Below are 20,865 nucleotides of genomic sequence, written 5' to 3' on the forward strand. Positions count from 1 at the left end.
TTTTTTTATTTTGTCGTATACTTTGATCTGAGAGGAATGGTGGAATTTGGGTTGACCCACATCTGGCTACCGTTTGTGGCCGGAGGTCTTTGGCCATTCACCCTTATTGAGGGTATTGTTTATTTAAGCTTTCCCCGGTTCTCTGAATTTTGCCTCAAACACTACACGTGCAAACCATAAAGTTATCTTTATCGCAAACCTATCTTTACTTCAGTCTTCATTGGACACTGGGTGGGTTATTCGTCCTGTGCGAGTGTTTGGTGGAAGGCTGTGCCCGTCTTGGACGACGGGAGAACAAGGGAAGCAAAGTAAACTAACTGCAACTCCAGAATATATTAGAAAACGTCGTGGAGAATTATCGGAAGATGAAAAAATACCGCGGAAACAAAGTAAAAAAATTCCGTGCACAGTGGCAAGAAGTGACAAACAATGGATTAAATTTTAACAAAAAGCTTCCTGTGTTTTAGAAGTTTCCACCTAATATGTGAAATTTACCAGAATAGAACATTTGCTCAGGTATGTACTATATATCTTTTTTTTTTTTTTTTTTTTAATAAAACGCGTATTTCCATGCGCCGAACTTAATATTTTTATGGGGAGGCAAAAATGTGATTTTCCACACAAACTCTTCATATGTGCGCCTTACTAGAACAGCATTTTGTGTAGAATATTTTTAATTTTCTTCTGATGGTGTGATGAAGACAAGGGGCATTGGTCTCCCTAAATCCAATCTCTGTTTGTGTGTTTTGCTTTTTACTGATGAAAATCTTCAGTTCCCAACTATAACATAGTTTTAGCTTTCATCTCAAAACAAAAATTAGCTTGGTTTAGAAATAAATCTAAATCTTTTAAAAAAAAAACATTTACAAGTTATTGATTTTATTGTTTCTTGATTTGGTTTATTTTACGTCGCTTTTCTGCCACTTTTGGCTAATTGCAAAGATGGGGATGAGTAATGATATGATGAAATTTATGAATGGACACTCACAAACAGCCATGTCCAGGCCGGGATTCGAACCCGGTACCCCTGGCGTCGTAGCATTTAAATGTTAAATTGATTAACATTTTATACATACATACGAACATGGGTCAACTATAATATTTAATTATTATTATTAATAATAATTATAATAATAATAATTCTTTAGATGAAGGGAAAAAATGGGCGAAAAAGGGAAATTTTACCCCTTGGAAAGGGAAATTCTGCTTACAGATTGTGGCAACACTGATCACCAGAGGAAAGGGTTATTCGTTCGGTAACAATTCGCGTTTATTGCAAAAGCTGAGAGAAAGTGAGCAAATTTAATTTCATCGACTGACATGAGAGAATGTCAAAGTGACGGATCAAAACAGGAGTATTAGCGTTTTGCGTCTTAACAGCACTGGCATTTGACAATGTTTATAAACACTGCGAATGATGAACGAATATCTTGCTGTGTATCTTGATAATTTAAGTTGGTGGTATGTGATAAGCATCGTAATCTCAGCCTTGGCAGTTTTTCTGACGTGGAAAATTTCAATCCGCGAGGAGTCTGAAATAGAAGTACGTAGTCGGGTGGAATTTTACATGATAAATAAAATAAAGTTGTTCTGTTGACATAGGCGTATTCGACTATCAGTATAATCTATCGTTACACTGGTTCAGACAGACAGTAGCGGTATAACAACTAATGCATATCTTGTTATATTTAGAATTACGGCCTGAAAACTAATAACCTCCACAATACATCACTATGCAAACAACTCTGGAAAACACCAGTCCAAATCTTAAATCTCTATTCAACTTGTTACAATTGCCCCTTTTCTACATTAAAAAAATCAATTTGTTCCAGTGAGCAACTTACCAGCAGAACAAAATGATGATTTTGTAATGCTTCCTTCCATGATGATCTTCCACTCATTGGAATTTTACGAGTACTTTATAGATGCACACATGTTCCCGTGTGCAATTCCAATATAATTGTTTTGTACAACCAACGGCTAAAGAAATAGTAGGCGAATTGTCCACCACCGTTTTCATTCATTCTTTTTTCCACAATGTGATGATCATAAATTGAAATAAAAACGTCAATTGGCAGAAGGCTACACCTGATTTGCATCAAAAGATTTCCATTCCTTAAAACAACACAGGGTGTGAAATAAAATAAAATGAAAATAGCGATTGACAATTTGTCTACTATTATATTTGCCGTTAACTGTACAATACAACAATATGAGCATTTTACATGAATTGAATTTATCATTTCTATAAGCACATATTGGACAAGATTTCTGATCACTTGCTGTATTTTTTGTGCAAGATGATTTTTCATTCCACTTGAATATGTTTATGTAAGTGGATCAGATTTGGTGTTCTTAGCATTGTAATCATTTTACTATGTAGGCCAGATGCAAAGAGTATTTCAATACTATCCTTGAGAGTTTTGTACATGCACTGATAAAATCAGTGAGAGGGAGCGCAATTGCAGATGGCTCCTGTCCATTGCTACCAACCTCCCGATAAAAAGTGCTGTTTAATCTGTAAAATTATGCTAAATGCAGATAAATTGTGCGGTAACGGTTCTGATTGTTTTATGATTTTTACAAATTCTTCTAGCAGAAAGACTAATTGTCGTAGAATTTTGGAAATCATTGTCACACGAAATTTGAACCTTCCTTGAACTAAGGAGCACTGGTTGGATTTGAAAAATTTGTTACTTATGCTGAAGGAAAAAACTTAAAAATTACCTTACGCAAGCATGATTACTTCACTGGACAAGGTATTGTGCGTTGACAAGCAATTCACTAAAACTCCGCAGTTTGTGTTTCGAAGTATTTTCTTTCATCGTGGTATTTATTTGACCGGGAAATCATGTCAGTGTTTCCAATACCTTTTTTTTTTTACTATGCTTGCCTAACCTAACCTTATCGAAATGGTGCATGGGGCTATCTGTCAGCTACCCGTGCATAATGTACAATTTGCACATGTGAAGAAGGTTGGAAACACTGATATTCGAAAACAAAAGAAGTGATATCGCACCGTTACGTTCGTTGGGTAGCACTTAGAAAAATGCGTTATTTTAGTAGAAAAAGTGTTTGTTTTCGTGTAAAAATCATAATGGCACCTTGAACTATGTTTGGCAATACACAATTGGTAAGTTTGAACCATGCGAAACACAAAATATCCAACTTTAATGTGTCTCCGATCTATGAAACTGGTACCAAACATTTGTTTTGTTTGTGCCCCACAATTTTCTGTGGATTTCTTGCCGTGAAATGTTCCTCATGAGGTAAACTGAGAAGAATAAAGAAAAGATGAACAGAAGAGGGTGTGATTGGGATGTTCACCGGAAATAAGATCTAGATATAGGTCACCGATGTTATCAGTGTGTGTGTGCAAACGTGCTTAGTAGGGTGACCCGGGGTAAATATTGGACAGGGACCAAAAACCATGTTGTATCATAATTTGTTACATCTAATCAACCAACATGTGTTAATTGTATATTCAGCAATGCTCTGATTAATTATTGGGATGAGATTAGTACATTTTCTCAAAAAAATATATTAATAACCCAAAGCGCTTGAAAAAAATTGTTTTAACTTTTTTTCAAAATGAAACAAAATTGTGTATATGTTTGTTTTCTTTTACTTGATCTTGAATTTTGTAATGCCCAGTCTTGGATATGTGTATGAAGGTGGTTTGTGCTGAAAAACACCATTGTAGGATGAACTGTAACAGTATGACATGCATGTTTAGTTATGGGGGGGGGGTAATTATTGGACACAGTGGGGTAATTATTGGACTGCAGCCCTACATACACCTATTTCTTCAGATTCTGAGACTGAAGACATGGATGAAATTGAATTACAGGACTAGACAGATATTTCTTTTGGCGAGTTTAATGATAAAACCAGTGTACTAGCACAATGTGGGAAAAACACCACAAAGTGTCCGACAACTGAAACTTAACATTCAGTGTGTGCGTGAACATATTGAAGAAGATGGTATATATGCTGTAACTAATCAGTTCAGTTAGTTGTAGTTTGGTGACAGACAGCATCTCAATATGCTTAAATTTACCTGTTATAGTTTGTGTGATTAAAAAACACCATTTGTGCAATGTTTGTACTTGAACAAAGCATAAATTATTAAAAGGTTGCCCGAAAAATTAAAGATTTTGCTAATTTTTATTAGATTTCACTGTTATATATTTTTTTACAGCAGTCATGTGGTGTTTAATAATTACCCCACACACAGCACCTATAGTACACACCATTGTCCAGCATTTACCCCCTGTAGAACATCTTTGTACTGTGCAGAACAGATTGAAAACTACTGTCCAATGTTTACCCCACTGTGTCCAACAATTACCACAAGGGTGGGGTAATTTTTGGACACAGTTTTATTTTTTTTTCTACTCCTGAAAAGAATTAGTAAATTTCAACAATCGTACACGACAGATATATTGAATAGCCATTACCAAAAAAATTACTGGCTAGAAAAATACATAAATGTGGGAGCTAAGGTAAAAGTTTGCTTTTTGTCCAATATTTACCCCGGGTCACCCTAGCTGCAGTAAATACTGAAAGGCACGTACAAGACCCATAATAAAGGGCTGTTGAGTCTCTTGTGACATTTAGATTTTTTTTCAAAATTATGCTTTAATGGGGAGAGGGACAATTTCCCCTAGGCCCTTCTCTCTTCGGCAGCTGCCAATCACTGTTGCCAGCTTTGCTCTTTTGGAGCTAGATCTGGCTCTTTCGTGCACTCGTTTGGCTGTGAACTATGGCACCTGCCCCCGGCCCCACTATGATGCCATCACTGGCTCCGTTTTATATAGACAACTTCTGTCATAAGTATACATCTTGTACGTGACGTGATATTGTTATATTGGCTGCATCGCCCCAACCCCTCTTACATCCCCAGCTACTTCTCTTTATAGCGTCTTGGTTGACGTAAAGAGGACGTAATATTGTTATCCAGGAATACTTTATTTTCGATTTCATACGACCATCACTGGATTATTGAGATGGGTTATGTCATCGGATCTAGACTGTGAAAACTAAGAATAATTTGTCATTACTTTCAAGCTAACGGTATTAACAGCACCCCCTCCCCACCCACACTCATTTGACACCTAAAATTAGCCCAGGAGGCACTTTATCCAGTTTCGTAAATCTAACTCTTTGAAAGTTTTTACTCCATTTACGGTGAAATTTAGCTCATTTATGTGCATCAGGTTTGGCAACACTGCCAGGATGGTCGTAGGAAGCAAGGAGAAATACATTGCTCTTATGGAAGTATTATTTCATTTGTTCTTTTGGGAATATCAAACATCTGATGGCATAGAAAAATATATCAACGGAAAAAGGACAGATGGAAATGTCGAAACTTCCATTTGATTAACCGTAGCTTTAAGTTGGGAAGTTGATTCCCCATAAGGAATACATGGGCTTCTGAAAATTCTTATCATATTTTTCAAACATCGTATCTAGCTTAATACTCCCTCTGTCCCATAATTATAGTCCGGTATGCCAAAATGGTAGTACAGAAATGACAGACGAAGAGGCAGATGGAAAGCACAATTTGTACTGATCCTTGAGTAGTAAAGTTGAATGACTCATTCCCTTGTTTCATGTTCTTCTTTTGTGTACACCAATGTTACAGTTTGAATATCGGGCAATTATTATGAGACAACTAACAAAGGTGTACCGGACAATAATTATGGGACAGAGGGAGTAATCAACTTTAAAAAACACTTTGATGTGCAACATGTGGAGAAATTCATACTCTATTGAATGCCAGCTTTTTCCCTCAGTAGCACTGCCCATTCGGACGATATTCAAATAAATGCAGAACTGGTGCGAAATTGTCCCTCATCCCCTTAAATTATATTATTACTAGAAAAAGGATTTTAAGGTGCAAAACTATGGTCGGGAAAGGGGAAAAGATGATTAGGTTTTGTTGAAGCTTGTGTTTTCTCTCGCGGGTTTTTGCTACATTATCTTGGGAACTACTGGAGCTGCAATGATTATATTATACCACTTTATAGCTCTCGTTCTGCTCTACAAAATGAGACTATAGGTATTTATGGGTATTTATGTACCTGCTCAAGAGTGAAAATAATTTATTTTTCTGTCCCAATTTTTTAACAAAACATGAAAGAAAAGAATGAAAAAGGGTGCTGAAGGATCAAAGTAGGCGATAAATGTGCTAATCTAATGAAAAGGTGCAACAAAGTGCATTTAATTTAACTTGATTTGATGTCCTAAAATACATATATCAAAACAATCAATATGAAAACAGCTACATCTTTGGAAAGGGGCTGCACCTTAAAATCAGTTACCTAAATATGACAGAACTATTTATTAACAAAAAAAATATATATAATTTATTGTTGAAACGTAGCAAAAAAAAATGTAGTTCTATATTTGGATCTTTTGTAGAAATGGAGATGCATTTAACTATTATTTATTATTGTTTCTGACGACATACAATGATGTACAGACACACAGAGCGACTGTCTTGAGTCAGCCATTTCCGATGTCACAGACTACTCATTCCTGCGTAATGCGAGAACTGTGGCCAGCTCACAACAAAAATAACCAGGACTCAAAAACCTGGGCTGACTCGGTAGCTCAGTGGTACAAAATGCAGACCACAAACATTAAGTCTAGGGTCAAGTGTGACAATTTTGCTAGGTTTCTTCAATAGTAAGTATCCTGTGTGCGTAATGAAATAAAATTAAAAGTTGATTCAATTTTTCCATGTGCATGCTTGACTGGCATATATAATGTGGACTTTGATTTTGTACCAGTTTCTTATTGCATTTCAGGGAAAGGAGAAAGATAGCGAAGAAAATGGGGTAGAAACTTCTGAAGAAAACGAAAGTTTACTGATTCAACTAAAAATGGCAAGGCAAAATGCAATAATGCAAAAAATTGTAGCCAATATGACTCCAGAACAACTGGACAAGGAACGAGAGTAAGTAAATGTAAAAAGTGGGCCATGTACAAATTACAGTGGAACCCCGATCTTATGTTCAAAGATTTTAGATTTTCCCGCATTATAGACAGTCTTCATGTTCTCCATGTAGGAAAATGTTATAAAATCTTCATCGATTTTACATTTTTCAACTTGGTCCCCTGAATAACATAAAATCGAGGTTCTACTGTATTTATTTATTTTTGTCTTGGCACATTGATGTTATGGAATAACTATTCTTATCAATATTTTTCTTCAGGGGTTTTGAAAATTACTCCCTCTGTCCCATAATTATAGTCCGGTATGCCAAAATGGTGACTTTTTCTTTTGGATACTTGATCGGCAAATTTGTACTGATCCTTGAGTAATAACGTTCTATGGTTCATTCCAGTGTTTAATTTTCTTCTTCTGTATACACCAATGTCACAGTTTGCCTATCGGACAATTATTATGGGACAACAAAGAAAAGTGTACCGGACAATTATTATGGGACAGAGGGAGTACATTTTTTTTAAATGGTGCCACTACATTTTTCTGTTGGAAAATGTAAAAAAAGCTATTACACACTGTATATAGAAAACTCAAGAGAAGGGGGTGGGGGCAGAGTGCAAGAACTATGTTGTTTCAATAGCATACATGCTCTTTAGGTCGATCAGAATGACAGGGATGAATTTGATGGAAAACACAACCCTCCAAACTCCAGGCCTGAATTGTAACCCAGAATTGTGTGTCAAGATCATTTTTAATATGCTGCTTGTTGTGGAAGAAGTTACTTTTTAAGGGCTTGTAGCAGTGAAATGAGACCCAAAAGAGAAATGCTGTTATGAAAACTGGTTTGGCCAGATGTGGTTGAGGTTTACTGCTGCTGTGCATCAATTTGCTTCCCTTCCTGCTGTGTAGGGGGCGAGGGTGGATTATATAAAAAGAAATAAATTGTTAAGCACTGTCAACCTACATCAAAGAAGAGTGTAGAGGATTGAGATGGACCTAAAGGAAATCTGTAAGGATAGAAAAGATTGGATTGATCTTGCCCAGGATAGGGACAGATGGAAGGCTCGTGTTGCTGCAGCCATAAACCTTCGGATTTCAGAAGGCTAGAGAGTTAGTTACTCAACCAAAATCCCATACATGGAAGGAAACTACCGACTAAAACGTAAAATGGACAGACTTATCTAAGCATTTAAAAGAATCTAATCAGTGCTACAAATTACATGTGCATAGAGCAATATACAATTGTACACCCAACGGCGAAAGAAACAGTAGGCGAATTGTCCAGTACCATTTTCATTCGGTCTGAATTACACGATATGATAACAATGAATTGAAATAATGACGTCAATAAGCAGAGAACACTGTCTGCTTCGAACCAACATAGTTTCTTTCCTTCAAACAAGACAGGATGTAGAACAAAAAAGTAATGGAAATAGCGGTGGACAAATTGCCTACCATTATCTTTGCCGTTGACTGTACATCATTTTAATGTGTCAATAATTGTAGAACCACAAATATATAAAATGTCCATGTAGGTAGTTTCAGTCCACAATTGTGTTTCATTTCCACATAGCACTGTGTATTGGTAAGATGAACTAAACTACAGAGCATTCCCTGACATTCGCTACGAGACTCTGTGGCAAGCGGCCCGGTGTCAGCGATTGTCTTTCCGGGTAAAGGGGTGCGCGACAGTCGCACGCTACAGTCTGTTTTTTGTTTTTTTTCGCTCTCCCTACCTTCGCTCTCTTTCCCTTTCTGTTGACGTTGCAGACTGACGACAGTATAATCCTCCCTCGGAAGTTGTGTTGTGTCCGTGTGTTGAAGATTGTGGCTTAATATGGTACCACAAAAGTTTACATTACAACAAAGCATTTATCTTGTCGAGTGTTACTTCGGAAAGAGGAATTGTGGAGAAGTGCAACGATGTTTTGCAATGAAATTTCCTGGTGTTCCCGTTTCACATAGTACCACTATATTAAACCTCATAAAAAAGTTTAGAGTAACAGGGTCAATTCTGAATAAAAGTGGAAAGAAAAATGGGGAAATCTAAAAAAATAAAGTATACAAAGACAATCCGCACACCATCCGTGAGTTAAAAGAGAGTATTGTACAAGAAATCTGAAGAATTACAGTAGACGAACTTGCACGTGTAAATGCAAATTTCCTTCGGAGATGCCAGGAATGTGTTGCATCAGAGGGACATCATTTTCAACACCTTCTGTAGTCAAGGTTAGTACACAATATGAAAACTGTAATTTTAATAGCCGACTGTCGCGAACCCCGTTCACCGGGAAAGACAAGCGCTGATGCCAGGCTGCTTGATGCCGAGTCTCGTAGTGAATGTCAGGGAATGCTCTGTACATTTTAACATGGAGATGATGACTGTGTTCACCTAAGTTTCAATTTCATTGTGTCTTTCACTGCAGGATACATATTAGAGGGCCTACTACTGCCACACACGAATTACATTATACCTGGCTTCGAGTGTATACCGCTCGTTTTGCCTGGTTGAGTGTTACTCGCTTGTGACATCATGGCAAGTAAACTGCTCTCAATTCCATATGATTAATTTTGTTTATTTTACTTTGCTTTTCTGCAACTTTTGGCTAATCATGAAGATGAGGATGAATGGACATCCATGCCCAGCCTGGAATTTGAACCTGGGACCCTTGGCATCATAGAACACTGTGCTAACCACTCCACCACGGAGGCTGGCAAAATGGGTGAAAGGACAATCACAAGCACACATGACACCCACGAAGGATTATACTGGCCATGAGTCCAGATGACAGTCTCTCGCTAGTCTACAAAATGCAGTGCAGGGTGTACTATGTTCAATTATCTATGTTATCTATAGAGGCACATATTTTTGGTAAATAAAAGAGCAAAATTTGGGTACAAAAACAAGAGTTGATTTCGGGTTCAAAAACAGTAAATGAAATAAAATTTCGGTGTTATAGCGGTGAATAATCACATCAAAAGTGCTATATAAAATGACATTTTGGTTTTATTATTGTGAATATAATCCTAAATTTGATTTAAAAACTGCAGTTATTACACAAAATAAACTTATCCCTTCTAATAGCACATTTATGTAGTTACCAGAGTATTAAGTTTATTCCTGTGTAAGGGGGTTCTTATTTTGCTTCTCAAATATTTACAGCAGAATTAATCAATTTTCCGGGAATTGCATAACTCACAGGATACTTCAGACTTCAGAGAGTGTCACGTTGGTATATAAACGGAAAATTTCATGTTTAAGAATATATTTCGCCTTTTCCAGTTTATTTCGTGACAAAACAGGTTAGGAAATGCACCTCACACCTTTCAGAAACAGGAAAAAGAACGTTCAAAGCTGCTGAAGGCAAACTGCCGATCGGTGCTCGGGGCAGTTTGCCTTCAGCAGCTTTGAATGTTCTTGTTTTAATAGAGTATTGCTCAGTTTTAGTATGTATATTTTACATAATATTTTTAGTAAGTATCTTTTCCTATACCCTAAATCCTCCAACACTTTTTCGACGAGGCACCATGTCAGGTGTCTGAAAACATCGCTTCAACCTGAAGAAGGAGGTAGTATAACCATTCGAAACGTTGTTTGACCAATCTCATGCTCACACACGTAAGTTACTGTTTTTTAATCTTTTAACCTTTAGTTGATATTTGATTGTGAGCAATTTGCACATTATCAGTATGAACATTTTAGCATGTTATTTTATATTTCATGTTTTCGTCAAAAACGAAATTTGCATGCCTCTAGATATCTTGCATCGTCCATGCGAACTACTGAGAGCTCGAGCGAAAACTTACTACTTACAGTCTTTTGAAATGTGTACAATCAAGAATCAGCTTTAATTAGAAAAAGTTAACTACATCATATTTTTTTTTTCTAACAGGGTCGAAACGCAACAATTGTCAGAAATTCTGAAGTTACTGAAGGAACAAGAAGACAAATTCAATGTTAAATCAATGGAAGAACTTGAAAGTCAACTGAAACTCTATAAAAGATAAGTAGACTCATAAGTAAAAAAATGCATTATTTTGTGTAAACTATTGTTAAAATCACTTTCATATTAATCAAGGTGGCACATTTTTTTTACATTTTCATCGAAATGTTTGCATTTTTACATACCATGTTTAGATCATGAGCAGAGAATTACTTCACAAGATGTTGCTTTGTAATGAAGTGGTTCCTATTTATTGCATATCATGCAAGTACTTGAAATTGTAAACTGATCATGAAATCCTATGTTTTTTTAGAAATTTAAAGTAAAATTTATTTCCGAAATCGGGACCACAGAATTTATAATCATAGATAAATATAATGAATATATTATTAAGATGAAACTCAAATTATTTTCTGAACTAAATTCAAAACAGCCTTAAAATGTATATAAATATAGTATACATTGTCAATAAGCTGACTAAAACTGCGACATATTAAAACAAATTTTTTACGCAAATTTTAGAGTTGGATATTTTATGGACCAATTTAATGTATTGGATATACTGAGATATTTTATAAGATGTACATCAATGATAGTCATAAAAAAAAATTGTGCTGTGGTATGTTTTTTTTATATATTGTAGAAAATATGCTTTTAGAAATTTGTGTGTGGAAACAACTAGCAACAAAGCATTTTTTTCCATTTCTGTAGCAAAGTGGCTGATTGCACATGACAGTAGTGTTTCAGATCTAATCTAGGCATGGATTGCAACGGTATCTGCCTTCCAAGGTGTATAAGCTATATTTATGTGAGATTGTATATAGGAGGAATTTTATCTTTGTTTATGTACTATCTGGTGACAGTTACCAGTAGCAATCAAGCCGAAGGTATGCAACATTCCTTTAAGAAGTATTCCAGATTTCCTAAGCATGTGCACGTGCATGTATAATTTTGTAGAAATTTAGAATGATGATTACAATGTTTAATTATGTTGTTAGTTAAAAATATTGTTACAGCTTTTAAGGTAATAAATAATTTATAACTATTGGAAGAAGTGTTGTTTTTTTTTCAAATTATTCCCTGTATGGCAAGAATTTTGAATATAAATTCTCAAGGCTTCTACTTTTGAGAAGAAAAAATTACTTCCAATATAAGGTGGACAGATGTATATAATGGTAACACCAGTACTTTAGAACAATACCAAATAGTATTACATTTACTGTTAATAATATTACCATAAGAACATTTTGTTAAGGGTGATTTTTATCAGTACTGATATACCGGTAAAACCTTGTATGTTGAAACTGGCAAGTACTCCATTCTATATTACACCAATACCCTGATTGATATATTTGGACATACACTCAGATCCAAGATGCTATTGAATACAAGGCACACCTAAACTTTCAACATCCAAGACCCAAAAAAAAGGTGCACCTAGATTCGAAGAAATACGATATAACTATTCTGATCAGTTCAGCCCTATTTATAATACAGTTGTGTACAAAATACGGAGTTGTAGCAGCATTGGCCAAAATCTTTGTTTTACCAAAGTGGCACTTCTATAAGTAATTTTCTTACATAAAAAATTGTAATTTGGATAATATAGATAGTGTTTAACATAAAAGTACACTGTGAATATTACTAATCATGACAAATTCGATTCCATGGAGCTTACAAGTTACAGTAAGGGCTGAAATTGATGTTCATTCTGTTCTGCACACATTTCACCATAATAATGGCAACATTTCGAAACATTTTACCAACTATATTCTGGATTGTAGCTGTGATGGTCATCCTCGGTTCCCTGTGTTATGGAGTATGTAATACACCATGTTTTTAAGATAATTCTAGGGGAGGAATTCAGCATTCAAGTTCTTATTCTCCAAAGAGGGATACGAACTGGGTAACTAAGTGGTTGTCATTTACATCCACAAAGTCTCCTAGCGATTGGACAGATTAATTAGTAAAATGACTGATTATGATTAGTGCAATATTCTGCCATTTTGTTATTTTTTGGGATATAAACATATGATCTCCATTCCCTAGTTTTTTAAAAGTAATGTCTACTTTTGCATTTTGTAGTCATATGGTAACATGACTTTAAGGACTTTACCAGTCAGGTTCTTCAAGGACAATTTGGAATTTCATATCAATCCATCCCTAATGTCTTCATGTTTCAAGAACCAGTAGTCTAATTACCCTATGCCTAGGCACAGTACAGGATAATGCCTCTTGTATTTTGTACGTGCAGATGTTAAAATTAAAGGCACGTCAGCACAATGGATATTTGTGCCCATTGCTTAATACAGGGACAAGCCCCTATTAAAATAGCAGTATATTGCTTCAAACCCCAGTCACTGATTTTTTTCGGAAACTAATATGAAATCAATTTAACACCACCATCACTTAAGTAAAATCCCCACAAATTTGTTAAAAGCTGAGGCTTTAAAGGGGCACTCAGCACATACAAGATCACAGCTTTAAAGGGGCACTCAGCACACACAAGATCACAGATGATTATACTGGTTGTGGGTCCAGGTCCAAGACAGACATATCTATACTCTGTCCCAGGAAACTGTGAAGCAAGGCTGCACATAATGGTAGAGGGGGGAGAAAGCAAGTGGAAGGATCTAAACAGTGTGACTGCTGCAAACAGCCGGTAGCTGCCCCACCTTCCCTTCTCTCACATTCATTGGCCGAGTCCCACGAGTTACAGAGGACTTGTTTTCGTTCACTTGCTCCTGGGACAGAGTATAGAATTATATTTTGGGAGGACCAGATCAGGTATGTAACATATAATAAAAAAAATGACAATAAAAAATCTTGTCATGTACCGGGAACATTATTGTCAAACAGCATGATAAAAGACACTTTAAAAGTCTGTCTGAGCTTTTGACTCCATCCCGAATTCATCAGGGCTTGTCGAGATATGGAGAGGAACAAGCATTGAAATTCCGATGTCGTTGCAGTCATTCAGTGTTGGTAAGTACCAGTTTGTTGAGGTTGATGACAGAAGAGGATGCGTTTTTTAGTTTCATTTACTGTACCACGACGAATAAAGATTTCCATAAGTTAACATTTGGGCCACCAGTCCCATACACAGTCCGGAATCACAGGAAAAGTTGTTACACTTTCCCCAGGAGACTCGAACCTTCATGCATCCTATAGCCAGAGCCCAAAGCTTATACCTTAGACCCTTTGGAAATTCTGAACTTCTCCATCCTAAACATGGGGATTTTTAAAAATTTCTTATCTACATAAAAAAAAATCATCCTGTACAACAACCTACATAAAATAACTTAAATACAAATACAGTGGAACCCCGAATTTACGTTCCTTAGTTTTACATCATCGGTAACGTGTCTGACTACCATGCTAAAGGTCCCGGGTTCGATCCTCGGCCGGTTCAAATCCGGGAACTTTTCTAACGTTGGAAGCTGCCCCGGCGCCCACCCAGCATCGAATGACATGGGTACCTGGGGGAAACCCTGTGGGGTAAAGGCAGTCAAGGGTGTGATGCTGATCACATCACCCCCACTCATGACCGGATCAAGAAAGTGTGGGGCATTACCCCCACACCCCATATGCCTTCATGGCGTGGTGCTAAGCACAGGGGAGCACTTTATCTTTTTTTTATATTTTTTATTTTTTACTGCATTATACATTCAATATTCATGGTCCCAATAGAGCAAAATGCTATAAAATTTTCCTGGATTTTACATTTTCCTGCATTTTAAGTTTTTTCAGCTTGGTCCCCTGAAAAACGTAAAATCAAGGTTCCACTGCATAATTGTTTAATTTGAAGGGAATGATGTATTATTTTTCCACTAGTAAAATTTAAATTGCATTTATTTACAGAAAGCTCTTCTTCCCTAACATTATTGGAAAATATAACTTTATTTATAAGAGCATTTACATGGGTAACATTTTCTGGTGTACATGTTCCAGTTAAAAAAAGAAAGTGTTGTCTTAAAAATAAGAACTGTCAAAAACAAGTAGAACCCTTGTACTCAATATTGGCAATTCAATATCCTTACCATCAATCAATCGTTATAGGTTCATCCATGTATATTGTTCTCCTGCCAAACAGGTCCAGAGTAATGCTGCTAAGGAAGACTGGTATGGAGCGCTGGTGCCTCAGATGGAGGTCTATCATCTTATCAAGTTTTAACGAGTACGGTGTTTCCAAAAGACTCAGGTTGCCATCTTCATACTGAAATAAACCAATGTAACTGAAATTACTAGCTTATTAATACAAATATGCACGATTTGCTAATGCCTGTGAAACATGAAGAATAACAAAGAAAATGCAAAAATAAGTTACAAACCTTTATAAACAAATGCTTGACAATTGCTGAAATTAGTTGTCCAGGATTATTAGATAGGGTCACATATTTGTGGTGAATAACAGATCAAGATTTCGGTACAAAAACTGGGCACATTTCAGGATTAAAGTCAGTACATAAAATGACATTTAGGTGTTAAAATGGTGAATAAAATCCCAAATTTGATTTAGAAACTGTCCTTATTACACAAAATAAAACATTTTCTCCCTAATAGCATATTTATGTAGTTGTCAAGTGTTTTAAGCTTATTCCCGTGTAAAAGAGTCCATTTTTGTTTCTTAAATTTCTACAGAATTTTCCGTGATTCTGCATTCCTCCCAAGATAGTTAGTTCAGACTTCAAAAAGTATTTTGTTTGTAAATAAACCTTAAATTTTGTGCTTGAGAGGTTATTTCGCATTTTGCATTTTGTGACAAAATATAGTAGGAAAATGCACATCATACAAAGGCTGTCGCAGAGAAGGTGAGACAGATTTTTTCCTGGGTTGGCAACACTGCCTATGGTTTCGGCACTAGTGAAGGATGACTCATTCTGTTTCCGTAGCACGTTGTCACGTGTTGCGAAACCACGTTAGTGAGCAGCTGTGTTGATTTACGTGGAACGTGTTTCATTTACCTCTCCAGGTTTTTGTGTATAACATTGCTTTTCGCAATGAGTATTCAAGATGAACAGCGACATGCCAGAAAATTTTGTTGGCGTTTAGGGAAAAGTGCTGCGGAAACATATGCAATGTTTCAACAGGCATATGCCGATCAAGACAGACTGAGTAGAGCCACAGTGTACCGATGGCACAAGTTCTTCGAAGATGGGCACGAATCAGGCGCTTTGCTTCTGCATCCTGGACAAAGACCGTCCGTGATTAACGAGACGCTAGTGAATACTGTTGCAGCAATTTCAAGAAAAAGAAGAGAAAAATATAAATTTTCCAGCATACACCCTGCGAATTTTGGCTATTTCCACTTTTAAAGGCAGCTTTACGTGGTCGTCATTTCATGACGAACAAAGAAGTGATCACCGCATCGCAAGTTTTCTTCAGTTCGCTACCTGACGACGAATTTTCAAAGACATTCACAAAGTGGCAGGAGCATATGGATGCCTGCTTAGCTGTCAATGGTGCCTATTTTGAAAAAGATGTACGTCTACTCGATATGGTTGATTCTGAATAAAAATGTTGTTGTGGTTTGTAATTTTTTTGTTTCATTTTAATGATTCCTGGAGGGGTCCATGTACATGCTTGTCTTTTAACTGCTAGGCAGTCACGACTTTTTGACCTATTGCGCTCATTTTGGTCTCAATCGGCAGCTAATGAACCAAATTTTCACCCTAGTACATTTGCTAGCCAATGGAGATCGTGGTTTTCCTGTACAGGAATTAGTCTCACCTTCTCTGCGACAGCCTTTGTATTTTTCAAAAACATGAAATATGAACATTACCACGTTATTTACTATCAAGGTTGTTAAAGGGCCAACAACCCATAAATTCTAATTGGTTCTGCAACGGGACCGTAACATTTTTTCTCGCACAATTTAAATTTGATCAAGTTGGGCATTGAAATACTTTAAACATAAAAGGTTCTTTACAGTCTGAAACCCATTTACACTTGCCGATTTTCTCTCCTGGACGGGAATTGAATTTATTTCCAATTCCTTTAACAACCCTGGTATTGTTTTAAAGATCCAGAAACTCATACATGCTATTGGGTTCATAACAGGACTGGAACCTTTTTTCTCGCACAATTTAAATTCGGTTCAAGTGGCATATTGTTTCATTTCCATATGTAACTTGGATCCTATTTAAATTGATCCAGAAATAGGTCCCTGGATCGTATTTTAAATTCATCCAGAAAAAAGTTCCTGGACCATATTTAAATTCATCCGGAAAAGTTCCTTGACCATATTTAAATTCATCCGGAGAAAAAAGTTCCTGGCCTGTATTTAAATCGATCTGGAAAAAAAAAGTTCCTGGACCGTATTTAAATTCATCCAGGGAAAAATGTTCCTGGACCGTACTTAAATAGATCTGGAAAAAAGTTCCTGGATCATATTAAATTCATCTGCAAAAAAAAGTTCCTGGATCATATTAAATTCATCGAGAAAAAAAGGTTCCTAGACATATTTAATTTGATCCGGAAAAAATGTTCTTTATGGTCCAGAACCAATTTTATGCTTGCTGATTTTCTCTACTGGATTGGAATTGTATTTAAGTTTCCTAGACCTTTAACAACCATGTTATGTATTTCCATCAAAAACGAAAACTGCATGTCTCTATTAATAGTTAATGAAACTTTATGGAAAGTGACGACCAAAAAATAAATAAAGAATAAAAAAGGTGGATAGATAGATAGGAATAACATCGGGAATGAACCTACAATTTTAACTAGGATCTGAACCACTATACAATGTGCCTCCACAGAGGATCGAACCTGAGACCCCTTGATTATAAGGTATGACCTCCACATGCAATTTACCTCTACATATGAAGTAACTTACAAGCAAACGTCTTACTACGCAATGGAAAGTTATACTGGGCCCCCATTTTCTTTGAGCCATATAACTACGTACTTAGTAGTGAGAGCAACCGACCTTAACAATAAGCCATAAATTATAACCAAAGCCATCTTTTCATTCTTTAGGTTTATTACAATAAACGTGTTAGCAAATAGAATATGGAATATCATGACTATGCTAAAACCTGGAAAAATGCAAGAAATAGCTGACCAAGTCTTAGCAACAAAGTTGCAGATAGTCGCATTACAGGAAGTAAGATGGAAAGGACAAGGAGAAATCAAGAAAGATAAATACTCTGTGTATTATAGTTGTAAAGAAACTACGGGTCAGCATGGAACTGGATTCCTAGTAAAGAGAGAAATGGTAAAACATGTACTAGGATTTGAACCGTGTAGTGAAAGAATATCTAAACTTAGAGTGAAGGGAAGGTTCTGTAATGTGACATTTATAAACGTGTATGCTCCAACAGAAGAGAAAGATGATGACATTAAAGATAAGTTTTATGAAGAACTGCAAGTAGTGCAAGATAAAACCCCGAGACATGACCTGATAGTCCTGTTGGGAGATTTAAATGCAAAAATAGGAAAAGAGGATGCATTTAAAGAAGTAACAGGTAAACATACATTGCATGAGATAACCAATAATAATGGAGAATTAGTATGTAACTATGCTATTGCAAATAATATGACTGTAATGAGTACACAGTATGAACATAAAAAGATACATAAAGGTACCTGGGTGTCCCCAGATGGGAAAACTACCAACCAAATTGACCATGTTTTAGTAAACGAACATAAAAAGGAAATGGTGCAGGATGTAAAAACAATGAGAGGTCTGAATTGTGATTCGGATCATTTTTTGGTCAAGGCAGTAATCAAACAGAAATTAATACCTGTACGAAAAAGTATTCCAAGACAACAGATAAAATGGAATAAAAGCAATATGCATAGTAAAGAAATTCTGAAACAATATAGGAAAAAAATGAGTCAAAATTTGGAAAACATTATTGATACCCAAGATATAAATGAAGATTGGAAACAACTCAAAGAAGCCATTCTGAAAACAGCAACTGAAGTAATACAAAAGCAAGATGGTAAACCAAGGAATGAATGGTGGGATAATGAATGTAAAATGGTAATAAATCAGAAAAATGCTGCACGACAAAGATGTTTACAGAGACACACAAGGGCAAATTGTGAAGAATATGAGAATAAAAGGAGAATTGCCAACAATGTATGCAGAAAGAAGAAAAAAGAATGGATAAATGATAGAATCAAAGAGATTGAGGAATACCATAGAAGAAAGGATTCAAGAAATTTTTTTAAGGCTGTGACATCTCATGTAAGGAACTACACTCATGCAACTTCATTATGTAAAGATGCATCTGGAGAAGTAATATCTGAGAAAGAAAAAGTATTACTCCGTTGGAAAGAGTACTTTCAGGAATTATTAAATTGGGAACACGTACCGTATGAAGATGAAATACCCGAAAAATTGGAAAATGATACTGAAATTCCAATACCAACATATGAGGAGGTAAATAAAATCATAAAATCCTTAAAAATGAATAAGTCACCTGGTTCAGATATCATCACAGCAGAACTGATAAGACACGGAGGATATATGATAAGGAATAAAATTTATAATCTGATACTCAACATATGGAATAAAGAGGAAATGCCACAAGAATGGCTACATGGTATCATTTGCCCAATCTTTAAAAAAGGAGACAGGTTGCAGTGTAATAACTACAGACCAATTACGCTTCTGAATGTCGCATACAAAATCTTTGCGATTCTTCTACAAAATAGAATCTCTGAAATTACAGAAAACAAATTTTGGTGAATATCAAATGGGATTTAGACCAAATAGATCTACAGTTGATAATATATTCATACTGCGACAAATATATGAAAAATGTTATGAATATAATATTGAATTGCATAACATATTTATCGATTTTATGCAAGCATTTGACTCAGTAAATAGAAATATAATTCCTACATGTCTAAAGAAAATTAATGTCCCAAACAAACTAATAAGATTAATAAAGTTGACATTACAAAACACTACAGCAGTATTAAAAGGAAACAATGATTTTAGTCAGAAATTTGCAATAAATAGAGGAGTAAAACAAGGAGACCCATTATCAGCAACTTTATTTAGCATAGTCATGGATGAAATAATTCAGAAGTTGGAAATCAGAGGAAACATTTCAACAAGATTAAGACAGATCTGTGCATATGCAGACGATATAGTAATTACTACAAGAACTAAGCAATCAATGGTGGACTCACTAGTGAAACTAAAGCAACAGGCAATGATATATGGACTAATAGTGAACGAAAAAAAGACAAAGTATATGAGATGTACAAGAAGAAAAATCCAACAACAAAAAGAGGATATAGATACAATGCACATAGAGCAGGTACAGTCATTTAAATATCTCGGGTCAATAGTAAATGGAAACAATGAAATCGAAGAAGAAATTAAAGAAAGGATTGCAGCTGGAAATAGAGCATTTTATGCGAATAAGAGGATATTCCAATCCAAACTAGTTTCCAGAAAAATAAAATTAAAGCTGTATAAATCCATAATAAGACCTGTGGTTACATATGGCTGTGAAACCTGGGTGCTGAAAGAAGATATAATTCGAAAACTAATGATATTTGAAAGAAAGATATTAAGGAAAATATATGGCCCAACGAGACAATCTAATAATATATGGCGAATAAAAACAAACGAAGAGCTTGAAACATTAGTAAAGAGTAAGAATATAAGAAGATTTATCAAAACACAAAGATTGAGCTGGTTGGGTCATATTGAAAGAATGTCCGAAGAAAGAATTGTGAAACAAATTTACAATTGGAGACCTATTGCTACAAGATCACAAGGAAGGCCCAAAACCAGATGGATAGACGATGTCAGAAATGACATAAGAAAACTGAAGACACAGAACTGGAAGAAATGTGTGTTGAGTAGAGAAGAATGGAAGGATGTAATTGAGCAGGCCAAAGCCCATAAAGAGCTGTAGCGCCTTATAAGAAGAAATAGAATAACTAATAACAATTCTAACATCAGTCACGTATATATACATATCCAGTAAATAA

At 35.7% G+C, this 20,865-nt stretch overlaps 2 protein-coding genes across 3 annotated transcripts in view; one reads left to right on the forward strand and one right to left on the reverse strand.

The window, feature by feature from the left end:
* Positions 1-1,234: 1,234 nt before the first annotated feature.
* On the forward strand, positions 1,235-11,944 carry LOC145999391 (uncharacterized). Its single transcript, XM_083136336.1, has 3 exons — positions 1,235-1,543; positions 6,816-6,964; positions 10,849-11,944. The coding sequence occupies exons 1-3, from the start codon at positions 1,415-1,417 to the stop codon at positions 10,961-10,963; spliced, it is 393 nt and encodes a 130-aa protein (XP_082992462.1). The 5' UTR covers positions 1,235-1,414; the 3' UTR covers positions 10,964-11,944.
* A 2,795-nt stretch (positions 11,945-14,739) lies between these two features.
* LOC145999572 (mitotic spindle assembly checkpoint protein MAD1-like) overlaps positions 14,740-20,865 on the reverse strand; it is a 62,463-nt gene continuing 56,337 nt past the window's right edge. For both annotated transcript variants that reach the window (XM_083136596.1, XM_083136597.1), the window contains one exon: positions 14,740-15,115. In XM_083136596.1, the coding sequence (XP_082992722.1) occupies positions 14,942-15,115 (174 nt within the window). In that variant the 3' untranslated portion in view covers positions 14,740-14,941. The remainder of the gene's footprint in view (positions 15,116-20,865) is intronic.

The sequence above is a fragment of the Lepisma saccharinum genome, chromosome 15 (genome assembly GCF_977018435.1).
Source record: "Lepisma saccharinum chromosome 15, izLepSacc3.1, whole genome shotgun sequence".
NCBI classification, from domain to species: Eukaryota; Metazoa; Arthropoda; class Insecta; order Zygentoma; family Lepismatidae; genus Lepisma; species Lepisma saccharinum.

What these genes read in the sequence shown, in the direction of transcription:
- LOC145999391 (XM_083136336.1), top strand. Translation starts at nt 1,415, where the DNA reads ATGATGAACGAATATCTTGCTGTGTATCTTGATAATTTAAGTTGGTGG. An exon ending in GCGAGGAGTCTGAAATAGAA is followed by an intron (nt 1,544 to 6,815) that starts GTACGTAGTCGG and finishes ATTGCATTTCAG; the next exon opens with GGAAAGGAGAAAGATAGCGA. An exon ending in CAACTGGACAAGGAACGAGA is followed by an intron (nt 6,965 to 10,848) that starts GTAAGTAAATGT and finishes TTTTTCTAACAG; the next exon opens with GGTCGAAACGCAACAATTGT.